The sequence below is a fragment of the Mus caroli genome, unplaced genomic scaffold (genome assembly GCF_978045245.1).
Source record: "Mus caroli unplaced genomic scaffold, Mus_caroli_1 scaffold_2, whole genome shotgun sequence".
In the NCBI taxonomy this organism is placed as follows: Eukaryota; Metazoa; Chordata; class Mammalia; order Rodentia; family Muridae; genus Mus; species Mus caroli.
The window spans coordinates 45,398,569-45,423,744 of NW_028227257.1; the positions used below are offsets into that span (position 1 = coordinate 45,398,569).

Consider the following 25,176-nt stretch of genomic DNA (forward strand, 5'->3'; position numbering starts at 1 on the left):
TTTGAATATGTAGAGCAATGTATGATATGACAGCACATGGTGTATTACCCTGTGATGATTGTCTTTCTTAAACACTCAACTGACTTAAGGACAAAAGCACAAAATTAGAAGGCCACATCATGTTCTCTGAGGGTTAGTGAAAATGTCAATGATTTGTAAATATTTTGCCAAGCCAGAACATTGTGACCCTTTAAGTAGCTTTTTGGTCTGAGTTATAAAATAAATAATTAAATTAAAACTTAAAACACAAACTCATGGGCAGGTTTCATAAGCAGTTAACAAATAAAAAACCCTTTTATCTGACCGTGTTTCTTCCTGTCTCATACACTCATAATTCCGTCATAACAAGCCATTCTGTCATTTGCCCAACAGCCCAGCAGTGCCTAGAAAACATGGAAAATGACTCTCAGTGGTCTGGATGACATAATTTTTAAAAAAGTGTCATTTCTTCAAATGGAAGAGCCTCTCTAATCTTATCCTGGCTAAAGTATGACTTCCTTGTCTCAAAACATTCAGTAAGTGAGTTTTACCCAACTTTCTCTACCTGCTGCCTGGAGTAGCACCCACTCATTCTCATCCTAAGAAAATAGAAATAGAAGTTCCTTTATTGTCTGAGGGTCCAATGTGTGCTGGGCACTTTCTGAACACCCAACTTCTTCACTCCACAAGCCCATACAATGCAGATCAATGACTTCACTGGGTGGTTTAAGATATTGACACAGAGAAGGCAAGAGATTCTCTGCTCACACAGAAGAGGGGCTACTTGAAGGTAAACGGGAGACTGTCTATATGCTCAGCACTGGACTTAAACAATCTTAGTTACAATTTTTTAATACATTTGGTTTGATATCTAGACAACCAGAGGCAGCTACAGCATGTTAAAATATATTTTTGGCTACATCTATATTTTAAACATCATTCTGTACCATATCTCCTTATGGCTACAATGTGAAGTGTGGTGGCATCTGCCAGTCACAGGTGGCTATATAAATTCATAAAAGTTAAAGTAAAACTTCAGTTACTGAGTCAGAAGGCCACATTTCAATTCTTTTCTATTTTACTTTTTAGTTAGCATGCAAGGTATTGAGTTCCATTATGGGAATTTAGAGCCTAATTTTTACCTGTTTGGTTAAGCCTCTATCCCAATTTTCTCCACCACCACCCCGGCCTGCTTTCTACTCTTCTTCCTGTTTACATAGTACATGTCCTGTCTCCTTCTCTTCCTCAGCTCTTCCTTTTCATGCTCGCATGCTCTTCTTTCTATTTTTGTGGCCTAAACCCACATGGGTGGTTACATATATGTGAACACTGAAGCCATCATCTGCATTTGAGAGAGAAAACACATTATCTGCCTTCGTGAGTGTATGTCACCGTGCTTAGTTAAGAATCATTTTAGGATCCACCCATTTTCATGAAAATGACATTATTCTCTGTAGTTGAATAAAATTCCATTGTGTATATGTATTTCATTTTCAGTTTTCATTCATGAGTTGAGCAGCTAAGCTGGTCCCATTTCTCAGCTCATGTGAATACAGTAGCAGTTAACGTGGATGTGTAAGTATCTGTATGAGCATGTAGAACACATTGGGGATGGCCCCAAGTGGTTTAGCAGGGTCACCTGGTAGTTCCATATGTTTACTTTTTAGTTTTCAGGAAGTCACCACTCTGACACTCCATGGGTCTGTGCTCATTTTAACCCCCACCCCCACCCCAGCAGTGAATAAGTGTTTCTGCTCCTTCACATGCTGTCTTTTATTTTCTTGATGATAGTATGGTTGACTAAAGTGAGATGGACTTACCAAGTAAATTTATGTGCATTTCCCTGTTGGCTAAAAGTCTTGAACTACTTAAAATATTTACTGACCATTTGTGCTCTTTTGAGAAAGGTATCTTCCTTGTATTAGCTTATACTGACTGGTAGGTTTACTTGTGTGGAACTTTTAAGAAATAATTATTTCTCTATAGTTTAAATAGTATTTTATGTGTATGGGTATTTTACCTGCATGTATGCTTGTGTATCACATGCATAAGTACATGCATTCTCATGCATACGGTATCTCAAGCAGAGGCAAGAAGAGGGTTCAGATATCCTGGAACTGAAGTCATGGACAATTGTCACTGGGTACTGGGAATCCAACCTAGGTCCTCTGCAGGAGCAGCCAGTGCTCTTAACTGTGGAGCCATCTTTCCAGACCATGGTTCTTAAAACCGTCAGCTTTAAAACAGATACATATTGTAGATATTAACATGCTGCTTGAAGGCGAGCTGACAAATATTTTCTCCCATTCTAGGTGATTTTACCTCTTTGGTGGATAGTTTACTTTGTTTCATAGAAACTTAATAATTTCATGTACCACCATTTGTTAATTCCTGGGACTTTCCTGAGGAATTGAAGTCTTTTTCACCAAATCTTTATCTGTTCCTAAATTTTGAAATAGTTTTTCTGTCTTTCCTTACAGCAATTTAGTGTTTCTGGTTGTAACTTTTTCTTTTATTCTTTTTTCTTTTATTCCCTTTGAGTTATTTTCTGCATGCAGGGTTGAGTATATGTATCTATTTTTATTCTTCAGATGTCCAGTGTCACCAGTTCCATTTGCTGAATAGGCTGTCCTGTGTCTAGGGTTAAATGGCCATATCTGTGTGAACATTTTCACCACCACACGAAGTTCTACTGAACCAGATACATATACACTTAGATCCAGCTAGTCTAGGTATCTTACTGGCAAGGTCTTCTGATTATCTCCTCCCTGGGATTAAGGGTAGTCTACCATACCTATCTGGCATTTACATGGGTCCTGGGAACTAGAACTCTGGCCCCCAGTCTTGTATAGCAACTGCTTTATATGTTGAGCTATTTGCTCAGCCTGACTTCTTAATTGCTTAAGAGGAAAAGTAGAACATAAAAAAAGAGGTATGAAACACAAAAACTAAAACAAAAATGAAATTCTTGGGTAGTTGAACAAAAGTCAGGGACATTTCCCCAAATAAACAAAATAACAATGAAAATAAGACCAATACGATATTATAGCTAAGTAGATGGTAGATACACAGATGGGTATAAAATGTCAAATATCTAACTGACATACTTTTTAGATAGAAAATACACAAGGAATTGACAGGAAGACATTGTTAATGATAGAGAAGTCTAAATTTTGGTGATGTAAGTCATTAGACTAAGAAAAAAATCATACCTTATCATAGATGGTATGGCAGAAAAATAAAATGTATATAAAGTGAGAAAAATCAAGAAAAAAGTTTATTATGAAGGACTACAGACAAGACTGTCATCTGTCTTCAGGTCAACAATTGTTTCCATCAAACAAGGAGAAAAGTCTTTAAGGTTCTATGGGAAAACAGTTGCCCAACCTTGAGTGTGTTACAGCTCATCTCAGGAAGCACACAAAGAGATCAGTCAGGGGTTGCCAGTTGGTTTCTCATTGAACTGTTTTGGGGCAGCTATTCATGAGTATACTACAGACAAAAATGTAAACCAAATGAGAGCTTACCTCTTCCTGTTTGTAAGAGACTTAAAGCAGAGAAAACCGGAGAATGAAGATGGACAGGCCAGAGAGAACCCACTGAAGAGCAAAGCAAGAAGGCAGAGAGAGCTGAGCAGCTCTCAAGGGATGAGAGGAAGTAACACAAAGGGCTTAGCTGGAATAATGGAAAGGTTTGAGACTTTGATACTCAAATCTCATAATCATGAGAACAAAAGAAAAACAATTAAAACTCTATATAAGTCAAGTCATGTACCAAGCATGTAAGTCAAGTAAGTCCAAGCATGGAGCAACAGTGAAATGCAAAGTAGGAATGGCTGATTTTGGAAGCCATCTTGGTATCCCCTTTCCTCCACAAATTTAACACATTTCTTTAAAAAATGAAAATAAAAGTTAAAATTAAATTATGAGCAGATGAAGTTTTTCCTTTTTCTATCCAAAAGATTGACAGTTTTCATCAGTGCCAATAATCTGCCATCGTAAATAATGTACCAGTTACGCTGAGAGGACTAATCCCACAATGTCAAATGACCTCTTAAATTCATCAAAAGAATACATTTAAACCAGTCACTCATATGAAACGAACACAGACCATTTCCCTGTATAAAATGTCTTTGGGGCTGTCAATCAGAGCTTATACTTGCTAATTTTATTTTATTCTTTTAAAAGCCACAGGATAGAAGAGTAATTCTTCTTTTTCTGTTTCATATATATGTACCATATTTACATAATTTCCCCTTATTCTCCTCTCTCCAAATACCCTGTGGAACTTTTTTTAATCAAACTCATGGTCTCTTTTTCTTTAATTAGTAATGTTTCACACACACACACACACACACAGAGAGAGAGAGAGAGAGAGAGGAGAGGGAGAGGGAGGGAGAGGAGAGAGAGAGGGAGGGAGAGGGAGGGAGAGAGAGAGAGTTTTAATTAGGGTTTCTACTGCTGCTATAAAACACTGTAAACAGGGAGTAAAGGCTTTGATTCAGCTTACAGTTCCATATTATAGTTCATCATTAAGATCACGAAAGGAAGAAAGAGCAGAAAACGGGAGGTAGGGACTGAGGCAGAGGCCATGGAGTGATGTCGCTTATTGCCTTGCTCCCTAAACCTTGCTTTCCCTGTTTATATATATATATATATATATATATATATATATATATATATATCCCAGAACCAGTTATTGAGGGATGACACTACCCACAAAAGGACTGGGACCTCCCACATCAATCATCAACCAAGAAAGTGCCTAATTAGGCTTGGCTACCTGCCTGTTTAGTAGAGGTAGTTTTTTAAATTGAGGTTCCTTATTTTTGTACAAAGCTAGCTTTTTTTTTCACATTGACAGAAAACTATCCAACACAGAGATGACATAGAGACACACACACATGTACTTTATAAATAAATTTATAAATACAACTTGCTGAATTCATTTAGTGATCCTCATACACATAAACTTTTAGAGCTGACCCCTTGTTATTGTTCCATGGATTCCCTGCCCCCCTTGATTTCGACTTTGGAGACAATGATTCTTCAGGCCATAGCAATTTTTAAGTTGGAGTCTCAAATACCCACTAGAAGTAATAATAGTCACAGTGATAATAGTATTAAGACTCAACAAATTACTATATACAATAGAAATGGGATGAGAGTCAAGGCTTAGCATAGATGGTTTCTGGTGAGGGTTTACCTCATCTGTTTCTTCAAAGGGACAAGAAGGCAGAGCTTTTTCTTATAAGGGAAATCTCTCTCTCTCTCTCTCTCTCTCTCTCTCTCTCCTTTTAGTTGATGTTTTGTGAATTTCCCATCATGCACCCCAATCTCACTCACCTCCCCATGCTTTTGTTTCTGCCCTCTGCCCTTGCAGCCTCCCCCCAAAAGAAAATAATCCTGTTATTGTGGTTCACTTTCATGAACTTATCCAATCCTAATTACCTATTAGAGATTCCATCTGTAAATACTATCATATCAGACACTAAGTGTCTTAGTTTCCATTGCTGTGTGGAGATACTATGACTAAGGCAACTCTTATAAAGGACAATATTTAATTGGGGCTGGCTTGTAGGTTCAGAGGTTCAGTCCATTATCATCAAGGTAGGAGCATGGCAGCATCCAGGCAGATGTGGGCTGGAGTAGCCTAAAGTTCTACATCTTGATCCAAAGGCAGACAGGAGAAGACTGGATTCCATGTGGCTGGGAAGAGGATCTCAAAGCTAAACCCCACAGTGTGAAACGTCTTTCAACAAGGCCACATCTACTCCAACAAGGCCATACCTCCTAATAGTGCCATTTCAAACTACCACACTAAGATTTCAAAAGAATTTGAAGAGGATTGAGGTACTCAGACCATAACATGTTGATGTAATATCATCAATATGTACCTATTATGTTAAAAAGATAGTATCACTATCATTCTTAAAAGAGTTCAGTTTTAGTATATCATGACATGTAGTGGAAAATGATGTAGCACAAAAATTAAAATAATCAGAATTAAATTGTTGGGCATCCTCCCCCTGGCCCCAGAAGTCTATGTTAGGCTTTCCTCAACCTCAGAAGTCTGTTTCCTTTCTGTCTGCTTCCTTGCTGCACTGAGCAGTGAGAATATCTTAGACACCTAAGATGTAAATATTAGTGTATTGCCTGTTCAAACGGATACAGGTTGCTCAATGAAACTGTTGGGTTTCAAACTGCAATTTTTTAATTAGATATTTTCTTTATTTACATTGCAAATGTTATCCCCTTTCCTAGTTTCCCCTCTGAAAATCCCCTATCCTCTCCCCACTCCCCCTGCTCCTCAACCCACCTACTCCTGCTTCCTGGCCCCAGCATTCCCCTTTACTAGGGCATTGAGCCTTCACAGAACCAAGGGTCTCTCCTCCCATTGATGACCGACTAGGCCATCCTCAGCTACATATGGAGTTAGAGCCATGAGTCTCTCCATATGTTTTCTTGATTGTTGGTTTAGTCCCAGGGAGTTCTAGGGTTACTGGTTAGTTCATATTGTTGTCCTTTGGTCAGAGGACAAATTCTTTATTAATGATAATTTGCTATCTACTCACAGTTCTGTCACATAGTTACATTGCTCTAATTCTTATTTTGGATGAAGAAACCGGTACTAATACTCTATATGTAATTATTTGGAGTGTTTTAATGGTCAAAGTACTAAATAGAACAGGTGGGAATGAGGTCCTCTTCCTTTACTGGAATGCTGGAGATTCGAAGCCCAAGCCTTTTGTCCAGTGGCTGTTTCCATGGTAATTTATTCTTTTCAGGTGATGATGCCAAGGAAGCTGTTAAACATGGTGTGGATGGGATCTTGGTGTCGAATCATGGGGCGCGACAACTGGATGGGGTGCCAGCTACTGTGAGTTTCCACTGGGATTTATCTACTCTATTCATGTCTACTGTGTGTGTGTGTGTGTGTGTGTGTGTGTGTGTGTATGTGTGTGTATGATTTATCTACTCTATTCATGTCTACTGTGTGTGTAATCACTTATGGTAAAATGTGTGGTGCTATGTGATATCTCAGATTTTCAGTGTTACAGAGTTATCTAAATTAGCAAATACATTTATTTTTAACTAGCCAAATGTCCATTTATAAATTTATGAATGGAGGCTTTGTTAACTAGTAAGCAAGGTATTATTCTTGTGAGCACAGGCACACTTAGGTGTTATATGAGCTGAAGAAGGAGAGAGAAGATTCAGACATGGCAATTTAAAGGAAATGAAGTGGCTAAGTCTGCAGACCACTTGGGTTAGAGTCCAAGCCAGCAGAGAAGACTAGTATGCATAGGTGCTCACTCAGTATTACCAAAGCACTGAAGAGTACAGCAAACTAAGACTGTACACAATGGGATTAGCTACCCAAGACTTAAAATCATAAAGCTGGAGGTTGTGAGCCCCAACTGATGGTCCCAGAGATACAGCGTTTGGGGGACAGTAAATGTTGCCCACAGGTGAAAGAGGTGAAAAGTGATGCCCCCCTTTAAAGCAGGGTGCAGAAGCTGGTCACAGCTCCAAGTGTTTTCTCAGGTTTATGCCTCACTTGTGCACAGAGACATAGACTTAGTGTGCAGGCCAAATTAAGTTTGTTTTCTAAAAATAAACTATAAATCTTCTGAAATAAAATCTAACTCGATTTTAAGGGGAAAATATCTAAATGGTGTGGTGGTTTCTTTCCTTCTGGCCTAGGACATATGGAAACTTATCTAAAAGGGCTTTTTGAGTTGTGGTCTCCGAGACTGTTTAGGAAACAATAACCGTCCCTTTTGCAGGCTGTGTGCATGAGAGAGAGGATTTACTTGACTATGTTTTGCCTCATACGTAGAGCAAATTTAAGGCCCATGATAATGAGGGAAATGTATGAAAGCACTCAGTCTATGGCACATGGTGATTTCCCCCTTCAGTGGGTGTATGGGTTTTGAGGTGAGCAGTCAAAGGCTTAAAAGGAAGGTATGGTCTAAGCCTCTATGTTAGCTGCATAAAAGGTCTTACTGTCCTGCAGATTTGGTTACATCATAAGCCAGGGCCCAGGGACAGTATGATATCTTGGAAGGGGTTTTCAAATAGGAGGCTTGGGTTTGAGTTATTTTCTTGTCTCCAGCATTTATGAGAGACAGGGCAGCAAGTCATTCAGACTCTTCAGCCTGAGATGCTCCTGGTATTGTGTTGGTTCTATAAAGAATGTGTCTGGACCATACAGCTCTATGTTTCTCTACTTCATAGCATTCCCTTGTATGCTTGAATGTCTGCGCTAGGAATTTCACTTCTAGTTATCTTGACACATTATTCCCTGGCTTGTTTGAGTCCTTAGAGCATTCTCTTTTTAAAATTTTGTTTTTAGATTTGCATTTCATTTTGATGCCAACAAGACCCAAAGTACTTCAGACTTACAGATATAATGTTCTTTTCCACTGTAAATCTCACATCTACCAAACACTTGCACTGAATAAGTGTGCTGTTAAATTACTAAATTGAGTCCTTAGGCATGTTCTGTACCATCTAAGAGGTGCTTTTTTTTCTTTTAAAAGGGGGTCCCTGGGGCTGGGTGTGGTGCTCAGTGCTGAAATGCTTGCTTAGCATAGAGGAGCCCCTAAATTGAATCTGCAGCATGGAGTGTCACAAAAGTCTAAAATAAAACATAAAAGCATACTTTATATGTGTCATCCTTGAGAGGTACTTGATATATTAATTGGCTTTTGAGGTATAAAAATAAATCTGAACTTACTGGCTAAAAGAACTCCCATTTATTTAGGTGCCAGTTTTAAAAGTTTGCTTTTTGGCCTGAGAATTGTGAGGTTGTGCATTCTGGTTTCGGCTGGGCCCTGTCCTGGATGCATGGAATCAGTTGCTTGTGCAGTAGATCAGTCTGGTGTAGGATAATTTCACTGTCTTACATCTCCTAGTGTATCAGGTTGGTTTGTTTTCATGAAGGATCAGTTTCCTAACATGTCATCCAGTTTTTGTGATCTATACAATGAAGTAACACACTGTTAAAAATCTCTCTTGTTCCATTGGGGACTGCTAAGCACAATTATGAACCCCACCATGCTTCTAAAGATGCCCCAAGTGCATGGGACCCTTATGAATTAGAATAAGGCAGAAATCATCAGAGCCATTTTGGGGCTTGCTAAATCTCTGGGCTGGTGATTTTCTGACTGTGATGGGTGGAACCCCTGGTGAGATGTGGGGTGTGGTCCAGGAAAGAGTCTGAGGATGGACCACAGCAGCGGGGACTCTGGCCTCCTCTGCTCTATCTGAAGCTTCTTTGGTTGGGTCATTTGAGTGTTCATCTTCAAGAGAGAAACAATGAATGCTATAGGGACGTGAAGGAAGGGGAAAAAAGGAAGCACAAACAGGGCTGTACCTAGTGGGTTTCTTTGCTCAATTTATTTATTCAATCTGTAGGGACCATTTGATTTTATGCAATGTGTGCCCAGTGAAACTGCAGCTCTGGAAAGGCAGGGAAGTTAGATTTGCTCAGTGTTGGAGGAGACATACCTGTCCTCAGACACAGAGACACAAATGCAGGCTCTGTTTTATATTCCAGGATTCATATCTTAAGTGTCCTTATTAGTGTACTTTTAGGCCAGGTTAGGCACTGGAAATAACCTAACAGACTTGATTTGTGTGACTTTGAAAATGTGTATTGAACCCAAGCTAGCTAATATTTTTCTTTGGTTCTGGTTTCAAATGGGGAAATATGCTTAATTACGGCTTGCATCATGGCTTGGAAATTGTAGCATTTATATGTTGATGTAACTCGCCTGAATGTAAAACGGGGGACTGTGTATAGGTAAGGGAACGTATGTAAATGGATCCGAAGCATGTTTGGCAAGGCATGGAAGCCAAAAGGGAAAGGGGAAAATTACACTACCTGCCAAACATTTAGGGGCCACTTGCCAAGGGTTGCCTCCACTTCCTCCAAATTGTAGCTCTGTTTGGTTTTCAGTCTTTTACATAAAACTCGATTTAAGTTGAGCCACTAAACTTCTAGGAGAGAAGGAGGAAAGCCTTTGAGTGATTTCAGCACAATTATTTCTGGAAAAAGTGCAGTTTAAGTGTGTGGTGGCTTTCATAGCATACGTAAATGGAGTCGGGACTTCATTTAGGATCCAAACGTTTTTGGGACAAATGTGGATAATTTCTACAAATTTTCACCTACATCTAATGATTCAGTTGTATCACCCACTACTGTAACTCTAGTGGGGAAAACCCCAGTGATTTAAATTGACAATTGTTCACTTGAATCATTCCGCTACTTAGGTCTTCTGACCCAGCTTAGGACTAGCCTGCTGACTGGCTTGTCCGTTTTAGGATCAGTTGAGTGAGGCTCAGACAGCTTTGCCTCCAGAGTAGATTCCTTGGACTCAAGCTTTGTTAAAACCAATCCTGGGGGACTCCTATCTCATGACAAATGGTGGAAGTACAAACGTATCCAGAAATACTGCCATCACTTCAGGTCTGTGCCCAGAAATGGCCTCTTCTACCTTCTGTGCACACATGGGATTGGCCAAAGTGGGTCATATAGCCAAAGCCAGTGTCAAGCTGCAAGTAAGTACACTATTTTAATGAGAGAAGACTGTATTAATGTGGTAGAAAGGCAGTTCATTTAGAGGAGTCTGAAGCATTAGGAAGGACAATATAGTAACCATCTCACCCTTGTGAGGTTCTTATGTTTTCTATGATAAACTGAGCCCATTGCCAGTTGACAACTAAGACAGAGATCTTTGGGGTCCACATGGTCATATGCCTATAACAGTGGGTAAAGTGCTTGCACAGTTAGTTACCTAATGCTTATCTGGAGGTAAAGTGTGTTAGAAGAGGAAGTCAGAGAGGAGCTATGCTTGAATGTTTTATATAGCACTGCTTGCAACATCTAATGTGCATTTTAACCATTGCCTTCTGGGAAATAACATTCAGAATAATGTATATCAGCAAGAAACTTCATTTACTTTTATAAAAAGGAAGTATGTAAGACCAAGTGCTTTAGAATTGTGTTTATCATTTTTTAGATGCAATATTTGCACTTAAATAATCAGAAACTGAAAATTTTAATGCTGAACATGGAAAACAAAGAAGCTAGTGAATTCCAAATTCATATGAGTTTGTAGTTCCTAGCATTTGTATGATTTCTTCCAGGAGAAATGATTCCACCACCAATCTTGGATCTACTTATCTCCTTTTAGCCTTTTTAAAGCCTCTTTCTTCTTGGAGTCTTAGTTGGGTGGGTCTGAAGTCAGTGGAGGTGACAATGAGCAGAGTTTTTCACTTGGTATAATATTGTCCTTCTTCTCTCCCTAGATTGATGTCCTGCCAGAGATTGTTGAGGCCGTGGAAGGGAAGGTAGAAGTCTTCCTGGATGGGGGAGTAAGGAAAGGTACCGATGTTCTCAAAGCTCTGGCCCTAGGAGCCAAGGCCGTTTTTGTGGGAAGACCCATCATCTGGGGCTTGGCTTTCCAGGTAATTAGACAAGAAGATAAATAAATAACTAAAATAAACCATTTAATAGTGAAATAAATACATAGAACCTGACAAGTTGACTCAATACTTCAACATCTTGTACTTCCTTAGGGGGAGAAAGGTGTTCAAGATGTCCTCGAGATACTGAAGGAAGAATTCCGGCTGGCCATGGCTCTGAGTGGTAAGGCTTGGCACTCCTTGCATTTTGTGCCACAGTAACACAATAACTGATGGACAAAATTTACCAGAAAACCAATTATTTAAGCTTATGACTTCATAGACTTTCAGTCCATCACCTTGGTGAAGGCCTTGTGAAGCTCATGGCAGAAACTGAACTAGGGGCCAAGTTGTAACCTTGGAAGGTCTGGCCTTAGTGCCTACTTCCACTGTCTAGGCCCCACCATGTAAATATTCCCAAGTCTTCAACATGGGACCATCACTGGACAACAGGCACTGAAAATATGAGCCTGTGGTGAACTCTCCAGAATCAAACTGTGGCAGATTCTGACTTTCCTTTACCAATTTCTTGTTTTCTGTATGCTTTAAGCCAGGCTCCCCGGAGCAGAGATTTAAAGGGGGGGGGAACAAATGGTTTGGGACACTGAATTTGAGGTTGACTTTGTACTTATGGCTTGGAGGTATAGCACTCAGACTGGGCGTGTTATATTGTGCATAGATCTATGGCAGTTACATAGCCTTCAGCTCCAAGCATCGTATCCATCCCATCAGGGATGCTTTGGTGAGCAGGAGTACTTTAAAGATAAGTATAGCATCATTATTTTTCTCACTTCTTAATACATGAGTAGATAGAGCCAACTGGCCAGTCAGTTCTACCATGTGACTAGTGCGAAGTCAGAATCTACCCTTTTAAAACTAAGGCTCCAATTCTCTTCTTACACGTTCTACCAGGAGCCTCTCACTCCCAGTTCATGCTCATGTCAAAGGTTTATTTGTCAGGCTTAAACTCCCAAGACTTGCCTCATCTTTCACATCTTGCCACACACAGGGATTGTTCATTACAATATAATTCAAATGCGACCCCTTTCACCACCACAACTGCCACTTGGCTATACCATCAGTCTTTCTCTCTTTCAGTGGGTATTGGAGATCTGCCTCTCTAACTTTGTCTACTTGTCTTCCCCCAGTCTCCTTTGATCACAGAAGCCAGGATGATTATTTAAACCATTAATTGACTTCATGTTCTTCTTGTGATCAGTACCCACAAATGACTCTTTGTGGCCTTCCCAGCCTTGAGCAGGCCCTTCCCAGCCATGAGTAGACCTTTCTCAGCCTTGAGCACTTGCCACAGTGGACCTTGTCGACCTCAGTGGAGTCATCTGCCTTGGTTGCAGGTGCAGGTTCCCACAGGAACCTAAATGAAAAGAATTTAGAAGAACAGACTGTCACGCTGACCTTGCTTTGCAACATAAAGGATGAGTTCTGTGGGTTTTCCCTATATAAACGCAGTACTGAATATTAAACTGGGAGCCTTGATCAGAACCTTGTCTTGGCTTCATTCTTCTCTCACCCCCTGGCCTCGTTTTCATTTCCTGCATCCCACCCCCGTTTCAGGTAAACCCAGTTAGTCCTTGGCCGCTGGATGGCTACAACTCTTGACTTAATGAGCATAGATGCCAAAGTCCTTACAGTCATTTACAAGGCCCTTGTTCCTTGTTACCTTTTCAGTCACAGCTGTCACTGCTGCCATCCCTGTTGCTGCACTGAGGCTTCTTTTGCCACTTTAAAGTTCCTTGACTATCAGATAAGCTCTTACATCATGGTCTCTGTACTGGATCTTCCCTCATCCCCGATGCTCCCCAGATGTCAAGCTTTCATGTAAATTCTTCATTCACAAAACGACCACCGTGGTTGCTTATCCTTCCTCATAGTCCAGCTTTCTGTCTGTGCTCTAGTATTCCTTTTTCCTTAGAATCCATCACAGTTCATAAGTCATCTGTCACATAGTTTTTTTGTTTTTTTTTTAAAGACAACATGAATTATGTATTTTATGTTTCCTCTCTAGAATATAAAATGTGCGACCAGGGATCTTTCTGTCTTTTATCTCACTGTAGGGCTTGCAGTGTTTAAATGGTGCCTGGCACACAAACAATAAATGTTTGTTAAAAGAATTAGTAAGTGCTGTGTTTACTGAGGATTGCTTAGAGTTTGACTCAAAATGGACCTTAGGCTGAGGGGAGGGGAATCTTTGAGTGAATTACCAGCTTTGCCAATTAAAGGTGACTCGAGATTCGTTTTCTATGATCCACAAAATCCAAATCACCCTGATGGCTACAACTCCCTAGATGAATTGTCTCCCCGCTACTGTACAGCTCGAGCCTTTCAGAACTTTCAGGAGAAGAATGTCATTCTGTGAATCCTCACTACACATTTTAATTTGCTGCAGACATCTCCTAAATGAGAGCTTTCAGCCGCTGGCTGTCTATTAAATGTGGCAGAAAGAATACACTCTTTGTGTTAATAAAAATATGTGCCAGTCATTTTGTATTAAGGACTGTTTAGGTAATAAAAATGGTCTCATGCCACATAAGATTTGGCAAGCCTACCTTGAATCATAAACCTTACATTTGTCAAGTTTTACATTCCTTGGGAAAACGATTACCTGCCTGATTATTATTGCATTCATCTCATATTAAATGTATGCATTATTTTTTTCAGGGTGCCAGAATGTGAAAGTCATCGACAAGACATTGGTGAGGAAAAATCCTTTGGCTGTTTCCAAGATCTGACAGTGCACAATATTTTCCCATCTGTATTATTTTTTTTCCAGAGTGGATTACTTGACAAAGAGACACTGTGCAGAGGGTGACCACAGACTGTAACTCCCCACTTCTATACAAAGGGTGTCGTTCTTTTCCAACAAAATAGCCACCCCTTTTCCTTCATTGCTTTTGACTTTTCAATGGGTGTCCTAGGAACCTTCTAGAAAGAAATGGACTTGCATCCTGGAAATATATTAACTGTTAAAAAGAAAACATTGAAAATGTGTTTGGGCAACGTCATCCCCTGGCAGGCTAAAGTGCTGGGGAACAAAAGATATCCTCTGGTGAGATTGCAGGTAGCATGCTGAAGTGAAAGATACTGACCTCACTGTCCATTAACCTGTCTTCTGTTTAGATTTCCTTAAGACAGTGGCTCTTACAGTTTGCACTGGGCTTTGAAATGCTGGAAATGCCCAGAGAAACATGAGGTTTGGATTTGCCATGTTGAGAAAATAGCACCGGGTAGAATTGAAATGGATGGTGGTAATTTGTGATTTTTTTTTCTAGAAACTTTTCATTTTTTTAACACCCTATTTCTTTGAAGGTAGATTTTTAGCTATATATCGCACATCTGAATATGTCTGGATGTTTTGTGGCAGTCACTGCATTTGAAAGGGATGTGTTTAGTCCAGTTGGGACCACATGGAGCTATTTTTACTTTTAAACTTTGTCTCCTCATTCCCATTTTAAATTAAGTGTTGACTTCCTAATTCCTCTTGAATCTTTTTTGATTTTCTCACTTTTCCTCATTTATAGTCACATTCAGTGTCAAGTATATATTTTGTGGGGTCCATGATGAATAAAGATTTGAAATTCTTGTTCAGAAGGAAGGCAAAAAAAAAAGCCTTTCCTTTTATCACAGTAATTTTCTTAATTGTCCATGTTTTCTTTTCCTTTTCTTTATTTTATTAATTTAGTGCCATTCTTCCATGGGTATGGGCTAGTGGAGGCACACTACCAATTGAAGACTCCATAAAAGTGACTGTAGTTCTCCCTGAAACTTGCCTTGTTTGTACCTATGCTCAGAATTTGCACAGAGTGACTGAGCCAGCAGCTAAGAGCCTGTTCCTGGGACATAGAGGGGTACCAGAAGGGACAGTGTGTCATTTTTGGCTCAGTATACACTCCACTTGTCTCACTGAAGGCCTTGGGGGCTCCCAGAGACTGAACCACCAAACAAAGAGCAAGCATGGGCAGAACCTAGGCTGCCTTAGAGGCCCCCTGCACATATGTAGCAGATGTACAGCTTGGGCTTCATGCATAACCCCTAACAACTGGAGTGATAGCTTACCATGACTCCGTTGCACTTAACCTTGTAGGGTTAACCAGGGTGGGGTGTTACCCATGGGGGCTCCTTTTTCTCAGAGGAGAAGTGAGGGTGGAATACAGGGATGATCTGGGTTAGGGGGTGCTGGGAGGAGAGTGAGGCTGATATTGGAATGTAAAGGGAATACATACATAAGTTAAAGAAAAAAAAAGACACAATTTCAAAGGTAAAATTGTTAGTATTTTAAAGGTAGCAGTCAAAGAGCATCAAACGCTGAACCTGATGAAAATCCTTCTGGCTATGGAACTGTGAACACTGAGTTTAACTGCACTGGGCTATTAGTTTTAGTCCCAGAGAGCTTTCTGCAATAGGAGCTACACTTGGCTTCTGGAGTCATTTTTTCAACCATCATGGAGTGTTGAATAAAGCCCCCTTAAAAAGGATGGTTGTGATATTGTTGTTTTATCATTGTGTTTATTGTCTTGTGATCTCCCCCACCAGCTTCTGAATCTCAGGTCATTGCTAAATGATAACAATATAAACAGAGATTTCCGTTTTGAAATTATGTGTGTTAGATTAAAACAGGCAGTCATTTACTCTGATAAACATGGGGGTAGTTAGCTTTCATCTTTCCATCTTTTCCTGTGAGGGGGAAATGACATATTCATTTCATATCATAAAGTCATTGCTGGTTAATCAGCAAAGAAGTATTCCCAACTGATTGGTAACTACCCTTGCTGTTAGTGAGTAATATTCATTGTGGCTACATTGTTGGATGATGCCATCCTAAGAGGTTGATGGTAGCTCAGGAAGTGAAGCTCCACAAGAAGGGTTTATTCAAATTACCATGAGAATAGCTGCAGGTGTGCACATTTCCTATAACTTTTTGTAAGCTCCGGACTATGGTATACAGAGTTCTTTTTATGTTTTCAGAGTTAGAGTATGTCTGAAACCCCGTGTTAAACAAGTTTTCCAAAAACAAAAAGATATATTTGTTTCCTCTTTTTTAAAAGAGGAATCAGATCCACTGGAAACAAGCAGAATACAGGAATGATTGAGGTGAGAATGGAGTATGTCCATTATACATCCCTTCCTAGGAGCCCTGCCATTAAATTTAGGTTGTCTTTTATGTTTTTAATTTCTTTTTAAAAATAAGTGTATTATTAGTCAAGTACACAAAACACAAACATCATACACAATCATGGTGAACCCTGGGTGTTTTGACACTTCTGCATATATATGTATGTACATATGGTTTAATATTGATCAGAGTTTTTGTAAATTTTGGGGAGGAAAGAAAAGATGGTTTCGTTAGGCTGCCTCCTTGATTGTTGTGTCATCTAAGACCAGAGTGCAGTGGGGCAGTGTTCTCCAAACCATCAGAAAAACTCGAAAGTGTTAAAGCAGTCTGCTGTGCCCAGGTGCTGGCGGCTTCTCATCCAGCCAGCTCAATGACTGTAAGCTGTAGGGACTGACCATATGCCACCAAGAAACACCGGGCACTCTTTAGCAGTTGACTCTTCCTGTTTTATTTTGTATTTCACTGAGGTATCAAATGCCTACAATGGAGCATATAAAGATGTAATGACCAAGTGTCGGTCCCCTGTAGATCCTGATGTAGAACATTTCCATCTTCCTCACAGTACCCTCCATTTCAGAAGTAAACACCACTGGTGTCTGTGGCCAAGGATTGCTTATGAGAGCTGTTGAAGACCACGTGATGCAAACAATATTGCATGTGCTTGGGTATTTGAGGTCTTCTGCTCACTCCATGTTGAACTCATTTATGCTGACCTATCAGCAGTTAGTTTTATTTATTGATTTGTAGTATGTACTGATTCACTGTAAGGCTTTGCCACAGTTTAGTGATCTCTTCTTCCATTGGTAGGTGTTTGGGTTATTTACGTGTTCTCCTTTTCCCCCCTGGAAGTAGCTTCTGCTTTGCATTAATGTGCACACATTATTAGTCGATGCTTTTTCCAGGAAAAACTATTCAGTTTGAATACTGAGATGGGTCATGTTCTATGTAGATATGGTCTACATCTGGTTCAAGATCACTAAGTCCTCCTTTTCCATAACATCTTCTTGTCATAGCTGTTTCTTTCTCTCAGGGCTGAAATACTTCTTCCACCTGATACACTCATGCCTAGAGCCTGAATAGCTTGGGGTGGCTGCCAATAGAAATCTCCAGAATTTCCTTTGCTTAAGCTTGCTTAAACTCTATTATCTGGAAGAGTGTGGGTGTGAAATAAACTTCCTCCTCACTACCAGGCTTGGGTACCCAGTTCTCAGGCTTGGAGGGCTGCATGCAGTGGGACGGATGCTCCTTAGCGTGCACTTTGCAATCTGCATCTGCATCCTAGCTGTGTTATTCATTTGATTGTTTATCTGGCCCAAACCTTGGTGTTTGTGAAACAGCTTGAAAAGGCTGTGATGCATTAGGATAGCATGAAAGGAAGTTGTGGCTTGTTCTCAACGAAGAAGAAAGGATTTTTTTTTCTTTCTCTGTAAAATCCATAATTTATTTACATGCACTGTGCTGCATGTAAGTTGCATAGCAACAAAATAAAGTCTGTCTATAAAAATATGAAGGTTTCATATTACATAGAGACGGAGGACACACTCTGACCTTGTACTCTTTTATAGTGTGCACTCTGTCATCTGGCAATTATAGAAAGCCTTCAGGGTGACAATTTATTTTAACTGATATGTTAACCCAAGTGATAGCAAGCCATCATTATATGTTTATAGGACAGAAAACTTTTATCTGTTTTAAATGATGCAATTTCCTGTCCTTTCCAAATCTAACTTGTGCAATAGGGCTCTTCTCTCCTCAACCTGATTCTCCATAGACAGCCAAGGGAAAAGAAAAGGATGCTTTTCCAAACAAATCATTTCCTGTTTGCTTCTCTAAGGATACTTTTCTGAACCTAGATAATGACAATGTTCAACTGAAAATTTCCCAGATCCCTCTAGAAGTCAGGAAGTGGGGAATCCCAGATGCTGGCATGAGAAGTGGAGTCTCTGTGTAGCTTTTGGATTTATCACAACTTCTATTTCCCATGGCACAGGTATATAAACTACAAGAGTAAATAAAATGTGATTTATAACTTATTTGCACATCAAGATTAATAATTAAAATTATACATGTAATTATATTTTAAAATTATTTGGACAGGAAGTTGATCTAAATTAGCTTTGTTTTTTGTTTCCTTGGGTAGGTTTCCTTATTAAGAGTTTTAGTTATGATTCATTGAAGCAAAAGCAAGAATTTTGTTTAATATCAGTCCAGACACTGAAGGGACACATCATTTTAAGAAAACAACCCTGGATGTTAGAGCTCACTGTCTAGGTGCCTGGTAATATTACTGACCAGTAGGACATGATCACAAACTGTAAGAAGTGATGTGTGTGCAAGCTGTTACCAAAGTAGGAGCAAGAAGAACCTTGGCATGTGCTGTGATGACAGACCTTGGAAGCCTAAGAAGAATGACAGCATAAGTTAGACATAAGGAAGAACGCCCAACAGAGAGTATGTCAAATGGCTAAGTAGGAGCTGGCATGAAATCATTCTCTAAGGAATTCTGGCACTTATTTGGTATCTAACAAATTTTTATCATAAGGAACAAGTAACATTACTCAAATTGAGAACATGTTTTCATCCTACATTTACCTCCCTGTTCATGCTATGTCAACAGTGTTTGTATAAACAAGTCTCAACTAACGATTAAACCCTCATAATACACCATAGCTCTCCCCAAGTCAAGATCCAATTTCTTTTCCAACATTAGTTTATGTTCTATATCTACTGTGTAGTTAGTTGTTGGTTGCTATCATAAGATACCTGAGATTAACCAGCATATAAGAAGGGAAGATGCACTGGGTCCTGGTTTTCAGATTTTGAACTTCACAATTATCTGGTCCTGTTGCCTTGTACTACCTTGTGGGGAGGCAGCCTGTCCTGAGAGAAAAAAAATGAAGAGGGTAGATTATCAACAACCTCTTCCATGATCCCACAACTTTAGTGAACCCATTTCTCTTTTGTAAAATTACTTAATTAATTAATTAAGTAAGTAATTTACCTCCTAGTTCTACCCTCACATTCCTTCCCTGTTCCCCCCCCTTCTCCTCTGATAAAGGGGAGCCTCCCTCCGGTATTATTCCCTATCCCATCCCTGCACACCAGTCACTGCTGGACTAGGCACATACTCTCTCAGTAAGGCCAAACAAGGTGGAAAAGTTAGGGCAATGGGATCCATGGGCAGGCAATGAATTCAGGGACAGCCCCACCTCCAGTTGTTGGGGGACCTTTATGAAGACTAAGCTGCACATCTGCAGCATATGTGTGTGGGCTAGGTCCATTCCACACTTGGTGGTTCAGTTTCTGAAAGCCTCCAAGGTAGACCCATCTCTTAAATGCTACGTTTACTGATGGTGCCACAAAAATAACAACTGGACCTTTTACCATATATGACTTTGTGGAACATCTAGATCCAAGCCATAGTACATCCAACGTAGTGTAAACATTATGCGACAGTCTTTTGAAAACTTCGAAATATATGTGTAAGTATAATCTGTGCTATGGCTTGAATACCCCTGTATTAAGTAGTACTTTTAAAAAATAGCAGTAAGAAAGTAAGAGGAAAATTTTTGAAGAAAACAACCCTCAGTCATTTGACTGAACACTGTTAGAATTCAGTTTTCAACATTCCCAAACACATACCCACAACAACAGCAATGACCACAGTGCAGTAATGCTCAACACTCAGACGTAAGTAAAACCTCAATCTATCAAGGAAAAGGAATAAAATGATTTATTTCATGCAACTCTTCAATAGTCACGATTAGGCCAGGATAGTGTATACAAAAGCCAGAATTAATACATTTGAAGGGCAGCCATTGGATAAGCTGGTGGATTTGTCCACACAATTGCAAAAACAAGTCAGTTGTCTGCTCTCCACTAAATATACCACAGACTTTGTTGTCAAGTAAACACAATTTAAATGAAATCCACAGATTTCCCCCAAAACCTCATTTTAGATAAATGTTTCTTGGCTGATCTTAGTCTAGGTCTGTTAACAATTTACTCAGGATTATTTGATTGGCCTTCAGCTCTTTGGCCATCCCTTGGCCATCCTGTACCAGGCAGGCAAATGATGGAGAAAATGATGCATGTGTAAACAGAGAAACAGGGAAAGAAAGGCTCTGGGAAGCCAGGCTCAGCCCGGGGTTGTGTGGCTCCTTCCTAAGAAGCTTAGGAAGGTAGCAGTCGAAGGGCATGAGGCGTGCGTGTCTCAACAGCCTCTGCCTTGAAGCAGCCATCCCAAGAGCTCAGGAATGAGAATCTTGTCCCTCCACTAAACACCCTGGTAACATATCTACTTTGGAAGCTCTTCCTGCGACTATAGGGTAAGTGAAGCAAACAGCACACATTTGAAAATATTGATTAAAGGGGATATATGTGAATGGATCTCAATTATGCATTCTCTAATAATTTCCCCAAGCATACACCTTTTTTAAAAACAATTTTTATTAGATATTTTCTTCATTTACATTTCAAGTGCTCTCCCAAAAGTCCCCTATACCCTTCCCTCTGCCCTGCTACCCAACCCACCCACTCCTGTTTCCTGGCCCTGGCATTCCCCTGTACTGGGGCATATAATCTTTGCAAGACCAATCCTCCCAATGAAGGCCGACTAGGCCATCTTCTGCTACCTACGCCCTTTTGCTGCTGGATGTTCATACTCTTTCTGTGATTTTCAACTTGTCCAATAAAAGGAAAACAGTAAAAGTACCAGCTACAACAAGAAGGGAATAAGACATCATTCAAGAATTAAATTTTATTACTTTAATTTCAAAGAGCATTTTCATTACTTTCAAATAATTTATCTTATTAATTTCAATACATCTCATGTTCTTTTGACCCTTGAAGTTTTTGACTGTTGATCAGAAATCAAACATAAGCCAGGGAGCTCTAGTACTCTTCCCCAATGTAAGAGTCCGCATGGTTTCCTATTCTATATTCATCATGGCTGAGCGTTCCCTGGTCTATGAATTGGGAAGAAAAATTACAGATATCAAAATCTTAGAAATGTTCATATTCAGGCTCAGGTCACAACATGGAAGCAGTTTAGTGAAATAAATAATTATCTTGGTCATTTGATATCTTACAGTGACAGTTACTGAAACGATATTCAACTAATAAGAACATTTTAACAGTTTCACTGGGAGGATGCTAGAAGCCTGGGAGGGGCAGTGTTGTGTGCTTGATCTTTGATTTTACAGAGGTTACTTCCATGCCCTAGACATCTCTCTGAACACCAGGGTCATGCAATGATGAATAGAGGGCCAGGAGCTGTCTCCCAGGCTTTGGGGTTCTTGCTAGTGCCCCACCATTAGGGTGACATATTCTTTGCATTGCTTTTTACTGTTTCATTATATAGCTTAAGATGGTAAGTTTCTATCGTCATTAACTTAGGAACTTTAAAACCAGCATATTTGAAGAAAGAACATTGATTTTGTACATTGTTCTGAAAGTACAAATGAGCCTTTATGACCACAAAGTGTCATTGTGAAATTATTTTATTTACAATAAGAAACAGAAATGATAATAAGATAATATTAAAAGTATGGTTTTCTTGAATATAGATTCTGACATTTAAAATTCCTTTGATTCTTCAGTAAACATCAATTTGAATTTGATAAGCAACAGAAATTCAACTAAGTGAGAGAATTTTTGCGTCCTTAGAGAATGTCAGTCATGTATCCATGTGTCATATGCATTCTTGATACAGGCCAGAGAAAGAATTCTCTAGCCAGGTAAGTAGGGCGAAGGGATGTGATGCATGGCAGCCATGCTGGAGTCATCTCAAAATAAGATGCAAAATCAATAGCTCTTCAGTGCTTCTGAGAAAATCATACTTCAGCATAACAAATGATGCCCAGGTGAGATTTTAGAACTCATGGTGATTTGTTGGCAGTAAGACACAATTTGAACTAAGTCAGAGAATGGGTGCTTGCCAAAGAAAAACCAGAAGAATAGGCAAATCCCCAAGCCATAGCAATGGCATGGTGCTGCAGGGTTTGAGGTGATGTGGTTTGAAAGCAGTAATAACACTTTGGATTTTCCAGTCTTGTTCCTCTAGAGTGTTGTTGCCTTGGTGCTTTCGAGTCACAGACCCAGTAGCCTCCCATAGTCCGACATTCAGCTGTCTGGCATTCCTTGGGCTCATCTCTACTGTATTTGTAGTGAAGAAAACTTCACTTATTTTTTTTCCATCTCCAACTCAAGATAATAAGGAAACATAACTCATACGGGCCATTTATTTGTTTCTTGACCTGCCATATGTGGTCGGGAAGAAGAGCTACTAATGAATATGGGACCCTCTGGATCCTCAGTATTGTGAACAGGGAAAAGCAGCACTATTGCTGTTCCCAGTGTATGATGACTTTACTGGCTTCAAAACAGTAGATACGCTATAGGAACAATGACATTTGTAGTGAAAATATATCCCGAGCAATGTTTTGGACATGCCTTCAAAATATCACTTGTTATGTGAAATTCAAGTTTAACTTGGCACTCTGTACTGGTATATGTGTGCATTGAGCCTGGCAACTCCCTCTTTGTACCATTTTACAAACCAACTGTTTTCTGGCTATATTTCCATTTAAAAAAAGAAATTTTGGAAACATACAATTAACCATCTGTATTGGTGGGTTCCCTACCAGTGGATTCAAACACCTTAGGCCAGATAAGACTGGGCCTACATTGGATGCATGCACATTTTTTTCTTGCCTCCATCCATAAATACTACAGTACAATGATTATAAAGCCTCCGTATTTTTATCATGTTCTTAGTAATCTAGAGATGGGTTTAAATATATTAGACGGTAAGTGTAGTTTATGTGCAAACCCTATGCCATTTTATCAAAGAGGCTTCAACACCTGTGCAACTTAGTTTCTGTGAAGGTTTTAGAATTATTTCCCCATTGATACATACCCAAGGAGGATGCATCTATTCTCTGATGGTAATCTTGTGGTGCCTTGTGAATGCAACATCCTGTGACAACAGTAAAATTACATTGTGCAGGAGCTTGCCTGAGGTCTCCCTAAGTCATCTTTTACTTTGTTTGCTCAGCCTCCCATCAGCGACCCAGAATGAGCTTGTCAATTTGACATCATGGCATGATGGAAAAGTAGCAAAGCAAACTGCTCATTCTTTCAAATCTACCATCTTGTTTGTTGTGTGCCTAACTCAATCCCATAAATTTAACATTGAGGCCTGTGGTTTGGTGAAACCAATCTGCTGCTGACTTGATTTAAGAAGTGAATTACTTTCCCCAGCCCACGTATTTATTATGAAAGCCTTGGATACTGACACGACAGAGGGAAGGGCTGGGATTCTGTGGACACTATGAGACCTCCCAACTCTTTCCCGTTCATTTGTAGTTTAAGAAACATACCCAGAAAGAGTATGACTTACCCAAGGTCAGTCTACTGACAGTAGCAGTATCAGTGAAAACTGATAAGCTTCAAGATAATAAAAACAAGATTGAGTTATAAGAAATGAAAAATCTATTTATGCAAATCCCCAGAATAACTTTTTTAGTCAGTATAAATAGAGGTATACATTTTAGGTAAGTATTACTTAAAAAATTCCCAACTTTAAAGTTGGGTAATTGTGGCTTCTACAAGAGTGGCTGAAGGCACTATATGAAGCAAGGACGGTACATGGGAGAAGGATCTTGGGACCAGCAAACAGTGAAGGGAACTCCCAGAAGAGCTGGAAATAGCTGGCATAATGGAGCCTTCAAGTCCTAACGCCGCCCTGGGACTGTGAACTGTTTTTGTGGTGGGCCTCAGCCGAGCTGAAGTCTGCTCCATTGAGTTTGTTGATTACACTCAAGGCAGAGAAATGGAATCATCTGTCAGCAGATTTTGTAGGTCACTGTCTGTCAAGCCACTTTCTTTCTTGACACCAAAAAAGCAATGAGTATTTAAATGAAATACTTTTGACATTGTGATCTTATATGACACTATAAAAATAGAGTTTCATAGGAAGATCAACAACGAATTCTGCTCGGTATTACTCCTAGGTTGAAATGTTCAGTGTTGGGCAAGGGATAGAGGGATAGAGGGAGAGGAAATGTGGGATTTTTTTTTTTTTTTTTTGCCTCTGCTAACTCAGCTGGCTTTCCAGCTGTCTCTGGGTATGCATGACAATCCATCATTGCTGTCTCCTGGGTAGTTTTTCTGCAGGTCATTGCCTGTGACAGCCTCCAATGGCTCTCCATCAGCCTTGTTCTGGTAAGGACTGGAGCCATGGAGAATACAGTTGAATACTTGCCTCTGGCTCCTGTTCTGGTCTTGGCAAGGGTAGACTCCAGGATGGAGACAGAGACAGGAATCTGGCTATGAGTATCTGTTCCAGTCAGGTCTCTTGCCAGTTTAGGATCTGGTCTTCATTTGAACACCTGAGACCCTGTTCTCCATCTCTTTGGTTCTGTGGTCTAGACAATTATTTCCACTGTCAGATACAGCAAGCAGTAAAACCTAGAAAAAACACAGGGCCTTGACAGTGAGAAAGGATCTGTATGCATAGTTCAAAGCTCGTAGCATATAGCTCATAGCACAGAATAGTTCTAGGAAGCCTTTTTTATGTGTGGCACTTGT

At 39.8% G+C, this 25,176-nt stretch overlaps 1 protein-coding gene across 1 annotated transcript in view; it reads left to right on the forward strand.

Annotated features, from left to right (window-relative positions):
- Hao1 (hydroxyacid oxidase 1) overlaps nt 1–15,101 on the forward strand; it is a 48,064-nt gene extending 32,963 nt beyond the window's left edge. Inside the window, exons 5-8 of the mRNA XM_021185841.3 lie at nt 6,767–6,858; nt 11,298–11,456; nt 11,568–11,637; nt 14,133–15,101. Of these exons, the coding sequence (XP_021041500.1) occupies nt 6,767–6,858; nt 11,298–11,456; nt 11,568–11,637; nt 14,133–14,203 (392 nt within the window). The 3' untranslated portion in view covers nt 14,204–15,101. The remainder of the gene's footprint in view (nt 1–6,766; nt 6,859–11,297; nt 11,457–11,567; nt 11,638–14,132) is intronic.
- Nucleotides 15,102–25,176: the final 10,075 nt, after the last annotated feature.